This window comes from Lissotriton helveticus, chromosome 3_1 (assembly GCF_964261635.1).
Source record: "Lissotriton helveticus chromosome 3_1, aLisHel1.1, whole genome shotgun sequence".
NCBI lineage: Eukaryota > Metazoa > Chordata > Amphibia > Caudata > Salamandridae > Lissotriton > Lissotriton helveticus.
In genome coordinates, this window is record NC_136061.1 from 884,107,014 (window position 1) to 884,127,379 (window position 20,366).

At 43.1% G+C, this 20,366-nt stretch overlaps 1 protein-coding gene across 1 annotated transcript in view; it reads left to right on the forward strand.

Moving 5' to 3' along the window:
- Positions 1–20,366, forward strand: part of CDCA8 (cell division cycle associated 8) — a 229,398-nt gene that overhangs the window by 77,548 nt on the left and 131,484 nt on the right. The window contains exons 2-4 of the mRNA XM_078681219.1: positions 8,412–8,516; positions 12,709–12,837; positions 13,995–14,035. Coding sequence (XP_078537345.1) covers positions 8,420–8,516; positions 12,709–12,837; positions 13,995–14,035 — 267 coding nt within the window. The 5' untranslated portion in view covers positions 8,412–8,419. The remainder of the gene's footprint in view (positions 1–8,411; positions 8,517–12,708; positions 12,838–13,994; positions 14,036–20,366) is intronic.

The window sequence follows — 20,366 nt, forward strand, 5'->3', positions numbered from 1 at the left end:
TCCAAAGGCTCGAGTCCCTGATGTTTCTGGACTGAAAGAAGGCCACCTGGTTCTCCTGGCTGGGAAGGTATTCCGCCGTAACAGATACTTGATGTGCTAGGCAGTACTGCCAGAAGGTGGCAGCGAGGTCTGATACGGCTTTGGAGCGCATGCCTCCCAAATGATTAATATAGCGGACCGCCAAGATGTTGTCCATCTTTAAGAGAACGCAAGACTGGATAGTATCTTCCGTCCAGCAGCATACTGCGAAGGATCCCGCTAGTTGCTTCAGGCAGCTGATATGTATATTTCGTTCTTCTAGAGACCACAATCCTCCTGTAGAAAAAGCACCGCATCTCCCACCCCAACCTGCCCTACTGGCGTCTGACTCTATTATTTAGTCCGTGGCTGATCCGAAGATTGCGCGTCCATTCCAGTCATCCACGTGGTCCAACCACCACTGGGTCTCCTACCGTGCTTCTTCTGAGAGAACCACCTTGTGGGAGTAGGGAGACACTACGCAGATGCTCAGCCTTCAAACGTAGCGCCAGATAGTGGAGGGGACCTAGAAAAGTGGCCTGGATAGACGCTGAAAGGAGGCCTACTTGCCGAGCCAGTTGTCGGAGCAAAACTTGGTGTTTCGCTAGAGTGCGCCTTAGCTCGTGCCGAATCTTCGCCACCTTCCTGGAAGGGAGACGTAGAGTGGACGAGGTGGAGTCTTTGACAAATCCTCAATGTCAAGCTCTGAACAGGTGTAAGGAGCCACTTTTTCTCGTTCACCACAAAGCCTAGGCTTTGAAGGAGGTCCACTGCTGTTTGGAGGTGTGAGGACAGTTGTAGTGGGGACAGATCCATCAAGAGTAGGTCGTCCAGATACACTATTATTCATATCCATGTGCCCTCAAGTATTCCACCACTGGTCTGAGCACCTTAGTAAAGCAGCAAGGGGCCGAGGATAGGCCAAAGGAAGCGCTGAGAACTCATACGTCCGATGTCGCCATACAAACAGGAGGAACCGGCGAAGAGGGAGAAAGATTGGAATTACCAGGTAGGCATCTTTGAGGTCTAGCCGTACCACCCAATCCAAGGGTCTCATGACATCCCTGAGGAGGTTAATCTCTATCAATCATTTTGAAGTGGCGGTAAACCAGCCACTGATTGAATTTGCTGAGATTTATCACTGGTCTCTGTCCCTCGTTGCTCTTGTCGACGAGAAAATGTTGCTGATGAACCCCCGGGGCTGAGAAGCAGCAAGGTAGATGGCTCCCTTGGCCAGCAGGGAAGTCACTTTCTCGTCTACCAGGGTGGCTGCTTCCTGGGAGAATTGAATGGGCCGAGGCCTTCCCTCCTGTGAGGGTTCACCAACGAACTCTATGCGGAACCCTTGTACCGTCGAAGTACCCAAGTGTCCCCTGTGATGGAAACCCAAGCGTAGAAAAAAATCACCAGACGCCCCCTATCCATAAGTGGGAAGAAGGGTAACAACTCACCATAACTTGAGTCCTGCACACCTCTGAATCCTCTGCCTTTGCTGCGGCAACCTCTCGAGGGGTAGAAATTTCCAAAGCAGGTCTGGTCCCTGGAACTGGCCTTGTCTGGATCCTTGCCCCCTAAGGGGGTGTTGGTTGGCCGGTCGAGCGGCTCATACTTCGACCAGCCCCGCGGAAGACACTGGGGGGAAACCCTTTTCATGGAACTCTGGGCAATGTGAAAGTGTTAACGAACTTGCCCAATTCTTTCACAAATGGCTTTCCTGAGAGACCTCCCTGGGCAATGGCACCCGCCTCAGAATCCGCAAGGTGCCCCAATTTGGGGTCCATGTTAATGAAGAGAACGAGACAACGCTCTGTAGACCGGGCGCAATTTGCATTGCCTAAAATAATCACTGCTCTCTGTGCCCACCCCGAAAGAGTCTCTGGGGAGATAAGGGAACCAGTCAACTTGGCCTCCTCGGCCATATCCAGAATTTTTGTGAGAGGGCCTAAGTTGTCCAGGAGCTTGTCCTGGCATGCCCGCCAGGACCTATCAATCCCCTTTTTGGGATCTTTCATGAATTTCTTGATAAAGGTGGCTGTTAGATTTGGGGGTCTCTATTTGGCACAGGTATGTACTTGTGACAAATAGGGACCCTTGCCTCTAGTCAGGGTAAGGGGGTACACTCCTAAAATAACCCCTGCTCCCCCCCTTGGTAGCTTGGCACGAGCAGACAGGCTTATCTCGGAGGAAGTATGTTAAGCATTTGTGAACACATACAGTAATCAAGTTGTATATTAAAAGTAAGTATTCTTTATATAGATTTAACACAAGACCACAAATGGCAAAAATCCACAATACTGTACTTAAAATGGTAAGTTTAGCTTAGTTCTCTTTAGTTCTTAAAATGCGACACTTTGAGTCAATGTACCTTACGATGCGTCACACTTCCACAACGAAAGTGTTGCAGAGATGGAGATGCGGTAAAGATCCGGTGCAAAGAAATAAAGACGTGAAGTTCCTCCTGATGCGGAACGATTCTCCGATATTGCGAGAAGTCTCGACTCGATGCGTCAGCGACGACACCCTTGATCCGTGATGCGACAACTGCGGCTTTGGCAGATACACTCTTCTCCGACGTTATGAGACGCTTCCGTGCGATGCGACAACTGCAGCGGTGGTACCCTTGTTCTGTGATGCGACTACAGCTGCTCCGATGGAGGGACGCTTCTCCGTGGATGCGAGGCGCTTTTCTTGATGCGGTGCAATGCGACAGCTACAGCAGCGACATCCACGATGCGACGGCAACACGCTTCTCCCTCTTGAGTCGCACTTCCAGCTCCTTGCGCCACACAGTCCCTTAAAAGGCCCAAAACCGCAGCAGGCACTTCCAAAGAACTCTGGGGAGCTGGGGTTTGAAGTTTGTTGTCCCTGAGACTTCAGCAGGAATCAAGCTCTTCTCTCAAGCCCTTGGAGATTCTTTACAAGATGAATAAAGCACACAAAGTTCCTTTCTCCTTTCTTTGGCAGTCAGGCAACCACTGCAGGCCAAACCCCCAAGCAGCACTTCATCTTAGGAATAGTCACTCCTAAGTTTCTTCAGGTTCCTCTCCTCAGCAAAGGTTTCTTCTTGTTGTCCAAAAGTGATCTAAATTCTTGGGATCAGGGTCTTAATACTTCTACCCCAAAATCCTTTGTCCTCTTAGGGAAGAGGGGTCTTTGCCTAGTCCAAACCAGTTCTGGAGCACTCTGTTGACATGACTCCTTCTTACCTTTCACAGTGCAGGGCAGAAACATCAGACGCCCCATAGGATGTGGAGCCAGCATTGTGGAGGAAAGGCACAGCCCTGGAGCACTCTGTTGATATGGCTCCTTCTCTCCTTTCACAGTGCAGGGCAGAGACATCAGACGCACCACAGGAATAATTGCTGCTGTGAAAATAAAGTGAAGAATGAAGGCCTAATCCTCGCCTCCGGTCCTGACATAGAATTAAAGCTCAGTCTCTTATCATAGTAATATGCCTGCAGTCCTAAGGACCTTTCGAAACCCTGGTTTTCTTTTTCTTTTTTTTAAGAGACTGCTGTTGAAATTTTCACTGCTGATTTGTGGGATTTACCCGTGTGACGTTTTTTGTGTGGCCTATGTTTAAATTTAATACATCCAACAACTGGAGGAGTACCCCTTCACGAATCATTGGCAGATCATGACCTCCTTTTGCTACTTTTCCTGTACCAGAAAATTCCTGCTGCTTGCGTACAGTATATAAATGTATATGTCTTACCCCTTGTGGGGTAATTTCCTATGCCTCTATGGAAGATTAACATGGGTTTTTCTCCTGGTATGTGATCGCCACTTGCCTAGCTAATTGAGTAGAGAATGTGTGGTTGAAATAATTCACAGAGATACTGAAACCTCTATCTAGCACAACACCTATTCAATTAGTGTCCCGGTGCTAGCAGTAAGACTGATCCTAATTGACCTGGGATCAAAACTCAAGTCCAAAGAGCCAAGTTTTAAGAAGGTATTTGAAGACCGGAATATCCACTGTGGCCCTGAGTTGCTGTGGTAGGGTGTCCCAAGTCCCTAAAGTTGTGTAGTTGCATAGGTTTGTGCACAAACCATTCCATTTCACATATTCACGTTTAAAATTGACATCTTTTTAAACGTTGATCTTTGTAACACATTTTACTTGCACATCAGCATACTTGGAAAATATTTGCGTACATGTATATTTCTTTGTAGGCACGTTACCGTCTCTTGGAATACTCTGTACAAGGTCTGTGGTACTCTGCAAACCTATGTATTGTTGTCTGTTAGGAGACAGCCTTGGGTGGGTTGAATAAACAAGATGCAGCTGGTCCGAAGCTCAGACTTTGAATGCATGGGTTCAGTTTAATATATAAACCTCGTAAGCCCTTGCTTGGGCAAAGGAGCACTCCGGCAGGATTGCAGTCACTCTGTGCCTGAATTCTAGCCCACCTGGATTCCTTTCCTATCCTGAGAAGGACAACAGCCTGCTTTATACCAGAACAGGCTGTCAGATGATAAACGCACGCAAGTAAATAGGGAGCTAAACCACACTGGGGGACTGGCAGATGAGCACATCTATTGATATTTGGATAGGCAAAGCTAGGTTGGAGTACAATTATAAGAATTCTTATAATCTAATGCAGTTGTACGGTGGTTGAATTATTCATCCTGTTTACCATTTTCATGCTGGTGACATTGGGTTAGTCACTCTTGAATTTTTGAGAGGTTGAATTAATTTTGTTCAACTGCTGAACGTGGTTTTTTTTCGGGGCGGGGGGGCACGAGGCGTAGTGTGAAAAATATTTAATTACGAGGTCATCAGACTTGAAAGTGATAGGTAAAAGTCTCACGTGTTTTGAAAACGTCGTGGGAACATGTTCATTTTCTCAGAGGCAGAGAGGCCAACGAGACAATGGCTGCGTCGGCAGAGAGGCCAAGAAGGCTGCTTATAACGAGGGGGCGTTTAGAGAGAAGCGGATCTCTGCGGAGGGAGCTGGGCTGAGACCCCCGGTCCATTCCCGACACAAGCCGACCCATATTGATGACTATAGGCCCACTTAGCAGGGGAGCTGATGGGAGTCACCCCGTGTACCTGCTCCAATCGCCTCAGACGCCCACCAGGCACCAGCCTCCAGCTCGTGTGCGTCTGTCACAAGCACAAGTCACGGGACAGAGTGATGCGGGATGACGGTCTAAGCAGAGAACGGATAGAGGTGCAGGAGGCATACTGTGACAGACAGCACAGCAAAACCATTACCATCAAATGGTCGGGAAAGAAGCACATCGTGCACATGGACCGACAGCACACGGACAGCGGGAGGGGGGGGCGGGTTAACTGGCACACGGACATGTCCGCGGGAGGGAGGGCGGGAACGGGCACACGGACAGCGGGAGGAGGGACGGGATAAAAAAAATAGTACAAAATGCCGCTTACCTGGTAGCAAATGAAGGAAAGTGAAACCGCGCCGCCCACCCCTGCAAAGCACACGTTGGAAATGAAAAAAACACGCCGAGACAAAAAAAAAAACAACCGCCCACCGCCGCAATGACGTTCTAAAAGGGGTAGGATGAGTAAAAATCGCCGGAACGCCCACGAATCTGCTCGGGCAATGACTGACCGATCTCTCTTCCAATGGCTAGCCTCCATTTATGGAGCTAGCCAATGGAAGAGAGAGGCGGGACAAAGCACCGTACTGTTCTAACATAAGATTTTGCCTGCGCGAACGCTGCTGCGCAGCGGACGCCAGGCGAAACCTAAAAATGGAACGCATAATAGCTTGGAATAGCATCCACTGCCAATACTTAACACAAACTAAACAATTGATTAAACCTTAGATACCTTAATCATATACAGAGAAATCAACTTGTATGGCCAAAAGGCTATTTCATCCTACATTAATTAATATAACTATGTTACAATAAAATAGTGTCGTATAATAAATTAAAGTGCTAATATTACAATACATAGGAGTCAGACAGGCTGAAAATACCTCGGAGATATAAACTAGATTTTGAGATCTTAGTCAAAATAGGCAGGCCAAACCCTCTCAAACTTCTATAGCCCGCCCACATAGTTTTGAAGCTTATATTGCCCAGACGCAGTCTTATGGAGAAAGTAGGAACCGTGCAACACTAACAGCAAGGTAGGAATAAAGGCTCCTACCCCATTTTTCCCTACTGAATTTGTGAATCACCCCTAACAAGGAACTGGAGGAGTGGCGTGATCTGGGCGAATACCAAGGAGTGATTCTTTTAGATAGGTAATGAGGGCCAGATTGATAAAAAGCTCTGTCAAGATTAAACCTTTCATCCTCACCCGTTCCTTAATATCTGCTATTAATGGTCTATGTAAAGAAACTGACTCTAGTGTGACTCGTATAGACTTTTCAATATGCAACTCTTTGGGACGTTAGAACAATGCCTAAACCTAGAGTTATTAACAGGGAAATATACCCTAGCAAAGGAAGGAGCGCTACACCTCTGTTTTGTTTACCTTACTAGCGCTTTCGACCTAGTCAATCATTGTAAATTATGGGAAACATTGAAAGCGCAAGGGGCCCGCCCAATATAATCATATATCTATCCCAGATCTTTACCTCTTCAACATCTAGGGTACGGTTTGGAAAAATGGGGGAATGTACACCTGATTTTAGGGTCTCATGCGGCATCAGACAGGGGTGTGTATTAGCGGCCCTCCTTTTCTCCCTCTATATAAACAATGTAGACCCCTTTTTACAAAACTTAATTGTGGACGCCTGAAAATTGGGACACGCCCCATACCAGTATTATTATATGCTGACAATGCTGTCCTAATATCAAGGACAGCACATGGCCTGCAAAGCTTAATAGAAAAATTTGCCCTGTTCATGACCGAAAAAGATCTTAAATTAAATTGAAAGAAAACATTTGTCATGACATGCGGGAGCAATAGGCCCAAAAATAAACAACACCATGTGGAGGGGTTATTAACAGAGTCTCATCTTTTTCTTATTTGGGGATGCTTTTTAACAGGAGCGGTACTTGGAATACCTATATTGAATTATGAAATATGACATTTTTAAGGATTATAGAGAGTATTTTTAGATTGTCAGCGAAAATTGGTAATAAACCCATCCGAGAAATCCTGACTTTGTATCGGAGTAAATGTATTACAGGGGTCTGCTATGGGGCTGCAATTTGGGGGAGAGCTAACACCGCCTCCCCACAAATTTTAGAAAATAATTTCCTGAAAGACTGTTGGCAGTCCCTAGCGCATCAGCAAATTATATAGTCCACAAAGAACTTTCAGCCCTGTATGTAAGAGACTCCATAAAATTGGCTGGTCTCACTTTCTGGAATGGAATTTGGGCTAAAGACGAAACAAAATTTACAAAAGAATTAATTACGGATTGTTTAGCCCTTGATTTTAGTAGGAAAATAGCTTGGCTGGAGTACATTTTTAGTCTCCAAAAATATTGGGAAATTGATATTGATAGGAAGAATCCTATATTCACACAGGAGATTAGTCAAAAAAGATCTGAAGTTGAGATATCTGAATGCCATGGATAAGGAAAGAGAAAGGACTGCCAGTCAAAAACATAGTGTTGTTTCCTATGGGGAAGGCCCACTTATGAGGGGTATACAGCCATATTTAATACTGGTGAGAAATGTACAACAGAGATTTTATTTAACTAGACTGAGGATGGGTACACTACATTATTTAGCTGCATTTCCTTGAATGAAAAAATTGAATCATAAATTACCAAATTGTCCATGTGATGGAAAATCCAAACAATCTTCCTTGCATTTTATAATTTTTTGTAGATTTTATAAGGATATCCGGGAATCAATTTTAAAACCACTTTTTCTTTTCAAACAGGCTTTTTAATTATAAATATGCTTTTAACTTTGTATGCAGCCTGGAAAATGTGAAAATATTGTTTCTCTTTTTGTGCAATTCGCAATTAGGAAAAGAAGACTATTCACATTTGGACTTATTGTTATATGAAAATCAAGACGATTATGCTTAGCCCTATTTGTAGGCTCTGAGTCAGGATGTGGAATATGCACTTTGTGTATCACTATGCACTTTCATGCATTAGCACTCTATATTTCATGTATGTATGCATTGCAACATATGTCTTAAGTGTATAATTGACTTATCTCCAATTCTCTAACTCCTTCAAATAATGACATTTTGCACTTCATACCTTAGATTCTTTTTCATGTACTATTATCTGTCTTACTTTATAAATTTCAATTTTTAAACGGAATACATTTTTATTATGATGTAATGAAGGAATGTTTTTTGCCTAGTATGCTTTTATGGTGGTATTTATTGCACCAAATAAAGCTGATTTTGACTTTGACTTATTAAAAACCCATTCTGTACTCTGCTTCTTTATGTAAAAAAATAATTTTTGACTAATTTTTAACTTTGTCTTCTAAAGGTTTGACCATGGCACCCGGAAGGAAGAGGGCAACTAATCGGCGGAAAAATCGCACTGTAAAAAATGAAAAGCTGGTTTCTTTCCTAAAGGATTTTGACAGTCAAGGTAATATTAATTATCCCTGCATGTACTTCTAACAACTAACTATCTAAAGATTAATGTAAGATTAATCTGAAAAGAAAAGTAAAACTGTGCTACTACTGCTGTTTTTTTTTTTTTTGGGATACTTTTTATTAATAAATGTATATAAATTCCAATTTAGATCTTAATATCTTGCATTCCTGATTTGAAAACACATATTTTTTGGGATCTGGTGCCTCATTCTCGTCACCAGACTAAAGCAAAGGTGCTGTTAGGAGACTCAGTACTTTCACAGCATAATTAGCTTTTTAAAAAGCTTTTTTGGTTATTTGAAAAAGGTTCTTTAGTTTGCCTTTCTTGCTCTAATGAGTTATTGTAAATTTTTCGAATTACAAACATAAACCAGGAAAATTACCTTTCTGTATCTTTTCCTGTCCATCTATTGGATAAATTGTGGCTTAAAGTCTTTAAATCTTCCAAAGCTGCACGTGTGGCACAATCTTTGTGTTTTGTTTATAATTGAGCTGTTATTACCCATGAGTATATCTCTAAATTTGATACATCTACTTCTCCATTATGTTGGTCATGTTTCACCTTCAACTTCTTGAGTTTAATTTTTGGAAAATTATTTGGTCCAAATGCTTAAAGATCTTCCAATGTCAAATTCCATTTTCAATGCAGAATGTTTTCTTTGGATCTTTGTCATCAGATTTTGACTATTTCGCCCAAACCTGTTATTCAATCTTTTCACTACACTTTCTTTCAAGGTTATACTTTCTTGTTGAAAAGATACCTGTAAACTTTACTCCAGTATTGGAACTTGCATAGATTCCCACAGCTTGTATCATTCCCCGTCGTCGGAATGGGAGCATTGGTTAATAAAAAATAACATAGCAGTAGGTACAAAAGAGAAAGAAAGTCCTAGGCCTCATCTAATTTTGTAGCATATCCACCTTTTTTTGCAAAAGAGACCAAAAACATGCAACAACCAATCGGATTAGCTTCACCCCATAGAACCTTCCTGAGAGAGCCACAGATTTTCCACCGCACGTTGTGCTAAGGGAGTCTCCACTGATCTCTGCTCAGATTTCTCTACAACTTTTGGATTTCAACTTTATTCTCTTCAGGATGTCAGACAAGGAAAAGAAAGCTTTATTTAAGGCCTGTGCAACTTGATCTAAAAAAAGACTTTATATTGAGGACAAGCATAAAGGCTGCATTTATTGCTTGTAACCCTGATCACCAGGCCACTGAGTGTAAGATCTGTAGGACCTTCTCTACCATGACTATGAGAGACAGGGAAGGACGTCTCTTGACCTGGTTACAGAAGTTGAAGTCACGTAAGGAAGTAATTTCTAGTGACAGTGAAGATTCTTCCTCAGGTGCATCTTCAAGGAGGTCTAGAAAGAGGGGTAGGTCTTCCCCTTCAACATCAACTGAACCTCCTGCTAAGGCCTTATAAAAGACCTCTGATAGGTCTGACAGGCCCAGTCCCCAAATATCTCACCGAGGTGTAAAGGAGAGGGAGGGACTGGCTCCTGAGGTACTTTCTACTCAGAAGGTGAGCCATGTACCTTCTGTTGCCTTTCCACCATCTGAAAAGGCAAAACTGTTCAAGAAACCAGCATCTGTACCCCAGGAGGGAAAATCTGAGAAGAAAATCTGTCTGTCGAAGATTCCTTCGACAACCTCGTCGACAATACAAAAAGTCCAAATTTCTATAAAAATACGCCAAATCACACCGGAAATGACATCTCTGCGTAGAGTAACACCATTACCTCCGGTATTGCTTTTGGATAAGGAATATTCTGAGGATGAAGAAGTTCCTTATGGGGATGCGTACAGTCCATCCCAACTTCAAGTGAAATACCAGGACTGAGATTCTGAAGATTATTACTTGGAACGACAACAATTCCCTCCAAGAGATAGACCTCAAGATCTGTCGCATCGGGGTATGGTGGCCATGCCGTCTTCACTTATTAGTGACTTACAAACCATGTTGTTAATTACAAGAGGAGATTTCCATCTCAGACCTCTGATCAACAATCAATGCAGCCACCACCACCACCACCTCAGACCTCTTCTTCGGCTACAGTAGCTCAACCTCCGGAGCCGCAACCAATAGAAAGTCAACAGAACATCGTCACTGTGCAGGATGATGATGATTCATCAGATGATAACCGGAATGTGTAGGATGTCCGGAATCCGGATAGGGAATAGGACGATTATATCATCCCAGATTCAGCTTCACCATCACCGGATCCATAGATTCTTCTCCAGCAGACATCGGAGGTTTCCATAATCTTATGCAGAGAGCTTCAAAGAGGTTTGGCCTTCCTATTCCAATGGTGCAATCGGAATGCTTTCTTTATGATTTTAAAGAGCCTTACAGAAAATCCATCTGCTCTATCCCAATTGTGGAGCATGTTTGGAGTGAGGGAATAAAAGTGATGCAGTCTCCAGCTACCATCATCCCTGTATTTCCACGGCTGGAGAAAAAATAAAAGGCTCCTGATGATAGTCCTGCTTGCCTGGTTGGTCAACCGAAGCTGGACTCTGTTATCTCTCAGGCAGCTCAAAGAAAATCGAAGAATCCATTGGCGCCCCTTACCGCACCACCGGATAAGGAGGGTAGGCGCCTAGACAATGTGGGCAAGAGGTTTTCCTTTATGTACAGCCTCCTTGTTTGAGCTGCCATTACACTTGCAATTTTGGGACGATATGATCGCCAAATGTGGTGCGATGTATCTCCATTTGTAGATCAACTGCCAGACAGTGCCAAGGCGGAGGCAAAGAAGATCCTGGAGGAGGGAGAACAGTCTTCTTCGGAAATCATCTATTGTGCAATGGACATTGCCACAACTGCTTTTCGCGCCTTGGCAGGTTCAGCTGTTCTAAGACGGCAAGGCGGGCTTCGGGCTACCTGGTTTTGCCCTGAAGTTCAGAATAAGATCTTAGACTTGCCATTTGATGGAGACATGCTTTTTGGAAGGTATGTGGATGTCGCTCTGCAAGACATCAAAAAAGACACAGACACAGCAAGGTCCTTGGAGACATTGCAATACCGCAAAGTGCCTTTCCGGGGAGCAAGAGGAAAAGGTTTTTCTACTTACAGAGGAGGATACCAACAGCACTACTCCTATTCACAATCGTACAAACCTCAGTACTCTCAACACCAAGGCCAGTCAGTGTATTTCTCTCTCGCCAGCCTTCAAGAGGACGACGGGGGCGTCGGGGAGAGATACCTCTAAACATCAATAGCGTCTTCCCGACTCTGCCTACTGTTCCTTCACCCTTGTAACATCAGTAGGGGGCAGAATATCACAATGTCTCCACAGCGGGAAGATCAAAACATCAGATCGGTGGGTCCTAAATATCATCAGGTTTGGCCACACATTCAACACCTCCCACCTTCAAGAGCCCCTCGCGCCACCGAATCAAAACATCTAAGTCTTGAAGCTCATCAACTGCTCATCAAAGGAGCGATAGAGCCAGTGCCTCTATCCCAACGAGAAGGGTTCTCTTCCAGGTTTCACCTGGTTCGCAAGACGGAGGAAAAATGCCTCCCAATCTTAGACCTGAGGGAGCTCAACACCTATCTCATAAAACTCTTGTTTCGGATGGTATCTCTTCAGGATATCTTGCGTCTCCTGAATCCAGGCAATTACATGGCAACTCTGGATCTCGAGGACGCATACTTCCACGTTCCTATCCACCCAGCCCACAGGAGATTTTTAAGCGTCACAGTAGCCAAGAGCCACTTTCAATTCTATTGTGTTTATACTTTTCATTTTTATGTTCTAACTTAACTAGCAATTATATTCTGCAATATATCATTGTTATATTGTTCTTGCTGCATATATTGTTACTGCTGTTTGTACCCGCAATAAAAAATATTTAACAAAAAAGTAAGAAAATAGTTTTCTGGAATTCACATGATAATCTTTCATCAATAATCCCACTGTTTGTATAAAGTGTTTTTTCAGGCCAATATATATATGTATATATATATGTGTATATATATATGTGTATATATATATATGTATATATATATGTATATGTATGTATATGTATATGTATATATATATATGTATGTGTATGTATATGTATATATATATATATGTATATATATATATGTATATATATATGTGTGTGTATATATATATATGTATAATATATATTTTAATAGGAAACTAAACTTAACTTTTTCTTTTAGTGAGAACAATAATTGAGCAGCTGAAGGCAGATCAGATGAAAATGCATAAAGAAATGGATGGTCTCTACAACATCGAGGTCCTCAAATGGCCGGTGAAAATGAGGGAAGTGAACTGGCTGGAATGCTTTGGTAATTTTTTTGAGATGCTCCTTATTAATTTTTCTTGATGCAAGTATTGATGGTTTGTCCATACGAAGTGATCGTGGTAAAAATCAGAGACTTAACTTCTTAAGATCTGCAGGGAAAATAAATGCTTTAAAAACTGAACACCGACTTTAATAAAGAATTTTAACAATTGCTCCAGCTGAGAGAATTCTCTGAGCCTTTTACATTTATGAATGTTTTAATTTAACCAAAAGAAAGAGCAATACTTTACTCTCATGTGGTTGTGCTACTTTGAAATGTAATGAATGAGCAGCACGTATTTGTAGTAATGCCAGTGCGCTTAATAAATGACAGGCAGCAAGTTTAGTAAGATAACCTTGAAAGGTTTATTAGTGCCCGTACTAAGATTTATGCACCTCCATGCCTGGTTGTTGTTTGGTGGAGGTCTGAGATGTATTTTCTGTGGCAAATAGATCTACCAAATGAAAGTACTAAATTACGATAGAAACAAGAAATGTTAGCAGAATCTATAAGATGGTTATTTTTAACATTCCATGTTTGTGGTCATTGGGTCCATTTTTCTTGGTCACTAAATTGTCGATGCTGAGGGCAGTTTTTTACAGCATGATTATCTTTTTCAAAATTAATAGACTGTGCTTCCTTTCAGCTTTTTCTGTAGCTGCTGAGGGAATGTTTGCAATCAAAAATGTTGCTCAAAATAAATCAGGGTGTCGTGTTCAGCAAGGGAGTTGGAAGTGCTGGGGCGGTCATTACATTACAAATTGGTCAAGATACGTCCCCACTTCTCTCCTTGTTACTGCATATTGTCTACCTATATGTGAAGTAGTAGTTATCTTTCAGCCTCTCTAACCCTGTTGACAACAAACTATTTTTGGGAGGGAATTGAGCTGCAAATTATGAGCTGGAAGACATTGAATTGTTTTAGCTCAAATTCATAAAAGAAAATGCAGGGGGCGGATAGTAGGTATGCATTAAATCTGCAAATGATTTGTCTACGAAAGGAAGAACATCAGTTTGATTTGAGTGATGATATTTCTTAATATAATTTGTTTTAAACTGTTTACTGCAGTGTAATTTGTTGTGAAGTAAATAGGCTCTTTTTATTAAAAAAATATGTATAACCTATTGTAATTCACCATGCATTATCCTTTGTGTTTTAGAAAAAGGTGGAGGACAAAGTGCACTGGATGAAGCTGTGAAGGTACATTTGGTATCACAACTCTAGCCGATATGTTTTGAAATGCTTGTGAAAGCAGATTCTGAAGTCTCAGACTTGGATTTACTGAGGTTATTCTGATTGGCCATGAGCACAAGATTTAGCATTATTCCCCTTTGGGGACTGCTTTCAGTCATTTTACTTATTTCATGAAGACCTCTCTGATGGTCCATTACACCAGTGAACTTTTTCTAAAGAGTATCAACACTTGCACCTACCCAACCATCATCTTCTTGATCAAAACTAATTTGGTGTTGGAGCAGGATGTTCTACAGTGTAGGTATACCTTCTGGCCGCCCCTCATGAGAAATAAGTGGGCGAGGGTGCACAAAATCTGCTTTCTTTCATTTGCCTGTTAAGACAGCTGTTTTAACTGGTTCAGTGCGCCAGATGCGCGGGAGCCCCCCCAAAGCAACTGTGCTAGTGTGTGTCGGACAGCTCCCACGCATCTGCACACATGGCACTGGAAATCACTCTGGTGTGGGCACCAGAGGGATTTCCTTTATTCCAAAACAGACTCAGGAGCTGAGTCATAGCTTCCCCAGCTCCAGCAGATGTTCTAGGTTATGTTATGTTAAAAGTTGCTTATAAAGCGCACGTACACCCAGGGGTTTCATGGCGTTACTTAGAACCTACCAAGGCTTAGAGGAGTTATTTGTGAGCTCTCGTAAACAACCACGTTTTCAATAATTTCCTGAATTTAAGTAGATCAGTGGAAGATCGAATCTCCAAACGGAGAGAATTCCATAATCTGGGGGCTAGGAATGGAATCGTCGTCCACCTTGTCGTTTCCGTTTATAAGTGGGAGTAGCAAGTAGCTGGAGATGCATTGAACGGAGGTAGCGTGAAGGTATATACTTAGTCAACAGTGTGTTCATGAATTTAGGACTCTTGCCGTGGAGTGATTTAAGAATCAGGCATCCCGTTTTGAATTCTACCCTTTCAGATACTGGGAGCCAATGAAGTTTCTTCAGTAAGCGTCTGGCTGAAAGACATCTAGGTTGTTGATGGATTAGTCTGGCAGCCTGATTCTGGACCACTTGGAGCCTCTTAGTGAGATAAAGTGGCAGTCCCAGGTATTTTGAATTAGCGTAATCTAGGTGTGAAATCACCAAGACAATCGTAACCTGTATTAGTGCTGCGTGAGTGAGCATGCGACTAATCGTCCTAATTTTTCGTAGCCGAAAAAAGCATTTAGAAACCACTGAGCCCACCTGGGCTCTTAGTGACAGATCACAATCTATAATGACCGCATGGCTTTTAACCGAGGTGGAGGGAGCTGGTGGGGAGCCAAGTTATGATGGCCAATATTGTGGTCCCCAGAAATTCTTGCTCTTACATGTGAGTAGTAGTTCTGTCTTACTAGGGTTGAGCTTTAGATGGTTCTGGTCCATCATTGGCGGTTATAGATCATGGTGGCCTGAAATTCAGCTACTGATTTATGCGAATTATCGATAGCAAAAATCAGCAGACGGTCATCTGCATAGTTGAAAGTTGTCACATTCAATTTCTTCAGTGACTAATTCAGAGGGAGAAGATATACATTAAATAGATGGGGGGAAGTGAGGAGCCCTGGGGGACCCCACATGATGTTGTTAACTTAGGGGCTGTGAAGGTAGCAAGACGTACTGACTGAGTCCGTCCTTTAAGAAAGGAGCTGATCCAATGAAAGGCTGTACCCTGGATGACCGCCTGTCTGACACGGTCTTCCAGTATAATGTGGTCGACCGTGTCAAACGCGGCCAAAAGGTCTAGTAATACCAGGACCTGTGGGATGACTTTGTCCGCTTTCTTATGCAGTTCGTCAATGACTGTCAGTACTACTGACTGGGTTGTTACTTAAATAACTATCAGGGCACATGGCGCACTGATGTCATTTTACTGAAAACAAAAGCGAAATGAGCTGATCTGCACATTTCATTTTCACTGATTGTGGGACTTTCTCAGCCCCGAACATGTAGGCACACAGGAGAGGTATAATTGAAAATGGGAGAATCTCCCCTTTCCAATGGTACCCCTCCCTAGTGGATCCCTGCTTGGGGATCGCCAAGCAGAGATCCATTTTTAGACACCAGAGAGGCAAGAGCGGTCCCTTGGGCAAGGGTCTTTTTTTGGGCATATTCAGTCTTTTTGTCATCCCCCACCCGCCCCTTTTAGGGGGCATATCGGGGCAATAGCCCACTAGGCAGTGAGATTTCCTGTGCCTAGCTGTAGATTGTGGACCTTAGCTCAGCCGGCGCCTAGAAAACATGTACATTTTTAAAAACTAGTCACCCAGGGAAATCCAGGATGGGGTGACTTGTGTGGCTGTCACCAGGTTCTATTAAACAGAATCCCTTGCAAACCTCAAACTTTGTAAACCAACTTCCACCCACCCAGCATTCCCCCAAGTCTCCCAGTAAAAATGTTACCTCACCTGTATTGGCATGCCTATTGTCCGCGACAGGAAACAGCCCAAAATGCAACGTGGACACATCCCATTTTTCCAGTGAAAACTGACCCTTTCTTTTTTTTTTTTGGCAATGTACCTAGCTGTGGATTTTGGACCCTAGCTCAGCCGGCATTCAGGGAACCTTAGCAAACATGTACATGTTGACAAAGTAGACACCCAGGTAAATCCAGGATAGGGTGCCTTGTGTGGCACTCACCAGGTTCTCTTGCCCAGAATACCATGCACACATCAAACTTTGAAATAAAAAAAAAATATATATATATATAATGTATATACATTCCTCACATTTCTGTGTGGGAAAGCTGTGGGATCACTTGGCCCGCACAAATGTCCTACCACCCAGCATTCCCCCGGGTCTCCTGATAAAAATGCTATCTCACTTGTGTGGGTGGGCCAAGTGCCTGCTATAGGGAAGGACCCAAAACATATTGTGGAAAATTATCTACACAAAACAACCTGGTTTTGCAAGGGGGTCACCTGCGTATGTGGGCCTGGGCTCAGCGGCCTGCTCGGGAAGCCTACCAAACCCAGTCAGTTCTAAAAACTAGTCACCATGGGGAGTCTAGGAAGGTGTAGGTTGCGTGAATCCCCCAAAGTTTTCCATCATCCCCTGCAAACCTCGAATGGATTTTTTTTTTAAAAATCACATTTTTCTTGGTCATTTCGTGATAGATAATTTTGATGTATCCACACTATGTTTTGGGCCTTCCCGGTAGCAGGTACTTGGCCCATCCACACAAATTAGGTAGCATTTTTATTTTGAGACCTGGAGGAATGCTGTGTGGTAGGAAATGTGTGTCGGGCCTGTGATGCCACAGCTTTCCCACATAGTAATGTGAGGAAAATTTTGGGTTTTTTTGTTGCTAAATTTGAGGTTTGCAGAGGATTCTGGATAGAAAAACGTTGGGAGATCCACGCAAGATTCACCTCCCTAGACTCCCCTGGGAGTCTAGTTTTCAGAAATGTCTAGGTTTGGTAGGTTTCTCTAGATATCCGAGGAGCCCCGGACCAAAAACGCAGGTGACTTCCTTGTAAAACCAAGTCTTTTTTATGATCAGTAATTTTGAAGTCTCCAAAGTACGTTTTGGGCGATTCCTGTTGCGGGCACTAGCTCTACCCATACAAGTGAGGTACCATTTTTATCGGGACGCTTGGGGTATTGCTGGGTGGGTGGAAGTTTGTGACTCCCCACAGATTCCAGAACTTTCCATCACCGAAATGCATGTGTGTTTTAATATTGTGTTTTTATTTTTACAAAGTTTGAGATTTGCAAGGGATTCTGGCAACAGAACCTGGTGAGAGCCACAAATGTCACCCCCATCCTGGTTTCCCCTAGGTGTCTAGTTTTCAAAAATATACAGGTTTGCTAGGTTTCCCTAGATGCTGGCTCAGCTAGGGTCCGGAATCCACAGCTAGGCACATTTTGAATAAAGAGTCTGTTTACACTGGACACATTTGATGTGTCCACTTTGCGTTATGGACCATTTCCTGTCAAGATCAGGAGACTTAGGGGAACACAGAATAGTAAAACAAGTGTTATTACCAATTGACTTTCTGTGCATTTCTGCCTTCCAAATGTAAGACTATGTGTAAAAGAAGAAGTGATTTTGAAAAATATCATCTAATTCACATGCTAGTATGGGTACCCCCAATTTTGGAGATGTGCAAATAACCACTGCTTCTAAATTCTATATTGTTGCCATTTCGGAAACACATAGGTTTTCTCGATACCTATTTTTCACTCTTTATATTTTCCCACATAAATTGTTTTATACTCTGAACACAATTAAAAACCACTGCAAAGCGCAGCTCAGTTATTGGCTCTGGGTTCCTCTGGATATTGGTGAACCTACAAGTCGTATATACATTCCTGCAGCCAGAATGGTTCTGTAAATGTAATTATATATTCCTGGAAACTGGGAAGATGGTGATTTTAGCACCAGAAATCCTTGTTGATACCGTTTGCAGGGAAAAAACAGACGCTTTCTTCTGCAGCTCTCCACCCCTCTCCCCCCCCCCCAAAAACAACATTTAGTTGTATTTTTTCTAATTTCTCGCTCCCCGTCTGTGGCATTCACAAACCCTAGGTACCTATAGGGTCCTCAGGATTTGGAACAAAAGGACGCACATTTGTTGGTGATACCTTATGTGGACAAAACGTAACGGGCCTAAGTGCGAACCTCCCCAAATAGCCCAAAAAAAAGGCCTTGCAGCGATGGGGTTAAAGGGGTGAAATCTTTTGTTTCTAAAGAAAGTGTTGCCATTTGGTTGAGTTGTTGCATGAAAGTGTCAGAAAACGAGGGCATTATCAAAACCACCCCCTGAAATGTGGCCTCCTAGTATTCTTAGCAATCCTCAGCCTGTGATATAATAGGTTTTGAGCAGTCAGTAATCATTCTCATTGTATTTGTGACAAAAACTTTCAGCCCGCTTCGCTAGCTCACTTTTAGCTTTACAAAGATTGAGGTAAGTTTGCCCATGGTTTATCAAGGTTGTTCCTGAGATGGCAAAATTAGGTTATTCTTATAGCTCGCCACAACATGCTGATTGCACTTCAGCTGCAGACATAGCTGATTGATGTTTAAAAAAACTGTTTGAAAAAGTGAATTTCCTCTTGTACATGAACTTTAAAAGCAGAATTTACAATCTGCATATTGTTTGTGCTCATCTTGTTATGTAGCGTTTTACACAAGTGGCTGGCATTTGTCTTTCTCGGCAAGCCCACTTGCTGACTTTGGGGAAGGAGGGGGTATTGCTGTTTGTAAGAAAGTGGATTAATAATTGGGGTAAATGATAGTCCACCCCAAGTAATCAGGATACTACACTGTTATGTCCGGGACAAGTTTTTAATAATTCAAACCTGAGCCCAACCCCTGGTGTTTATTTCACAGAGCACAGACTTAGCATTTAGAAGTACCAAAACAGCTAAAAAGTCAAAAACACAACATATTAAGAATCCCACTCCCTTTTAATACAATTAAAATAAAATGTAATAAGCAAAATTTGAAAAATCCACTAAGGGGCACCAGAGATATGAATTGTTTTAAATTTATGAGAAAGAGTACCAAGAAAAGGTTAAAGCACCAGCCAGTCCTCACTGTTCGCAGTTGACCAGGACCTATGCATGATTTCCGGATGACTGGATGGAACGCGGCTCAGGTGCACTAAGTTGTTTTACCCAAGTCAGAGAATTTTTTTTCTGACTTAGTCTCCAAAGTGGAAGTCAAAATCCTAGTAACAGACTGCAGTCCCTTCTAAATCTGAAAGGCGGTGAATGAAGTCTTGAATTTGAATTTGAATTTAAAATTATTTATAAAGCGCACGTTCACCAGCGGCTTCATGGCGCTACAACTAACATGTATCTGGGCAAGGGGAGCAGGAGCAAACTGAGAGGGAAGAATGCTAATGAGTTAATTAAAAAATTTAGTAAACAGGTGAGCTTTGAGCTGTTTCCGAAATTGCGGATAGAGAGTTAAGGCTCTGAGCTCAAGAGGTAGGGAGTTCCAGAGGAGGGGAGCGAGGGTCGCGAATTTCGATCCACCCCATTTCTTCCTCCGGAATCGCGGGACTGTGAGAAGGGGTTGAGTGGATGAACGTAGTTCCCTGGAGGGAACGTAGGGGGTGATCTCGGATGAAATAAAGGCAGGTGCCGTGCCCAGTCGAGCTTGGAAGGTGATGGAAGCGAGCTTAAACTGGACACACGCACAGACAGGGAGCCAATGTAGGGACTTGAGGAGGGGAGTGATGTGGTGGAACTTGGGTAGTTTGAACACCAGGCGTGCCGCCTGGTTTTGGATCTGCTGCAGACACCTTAGGCTGTATGCAGGTATACCTGCATAAAGGGCGTTGCCGTAGTCCAGGCGG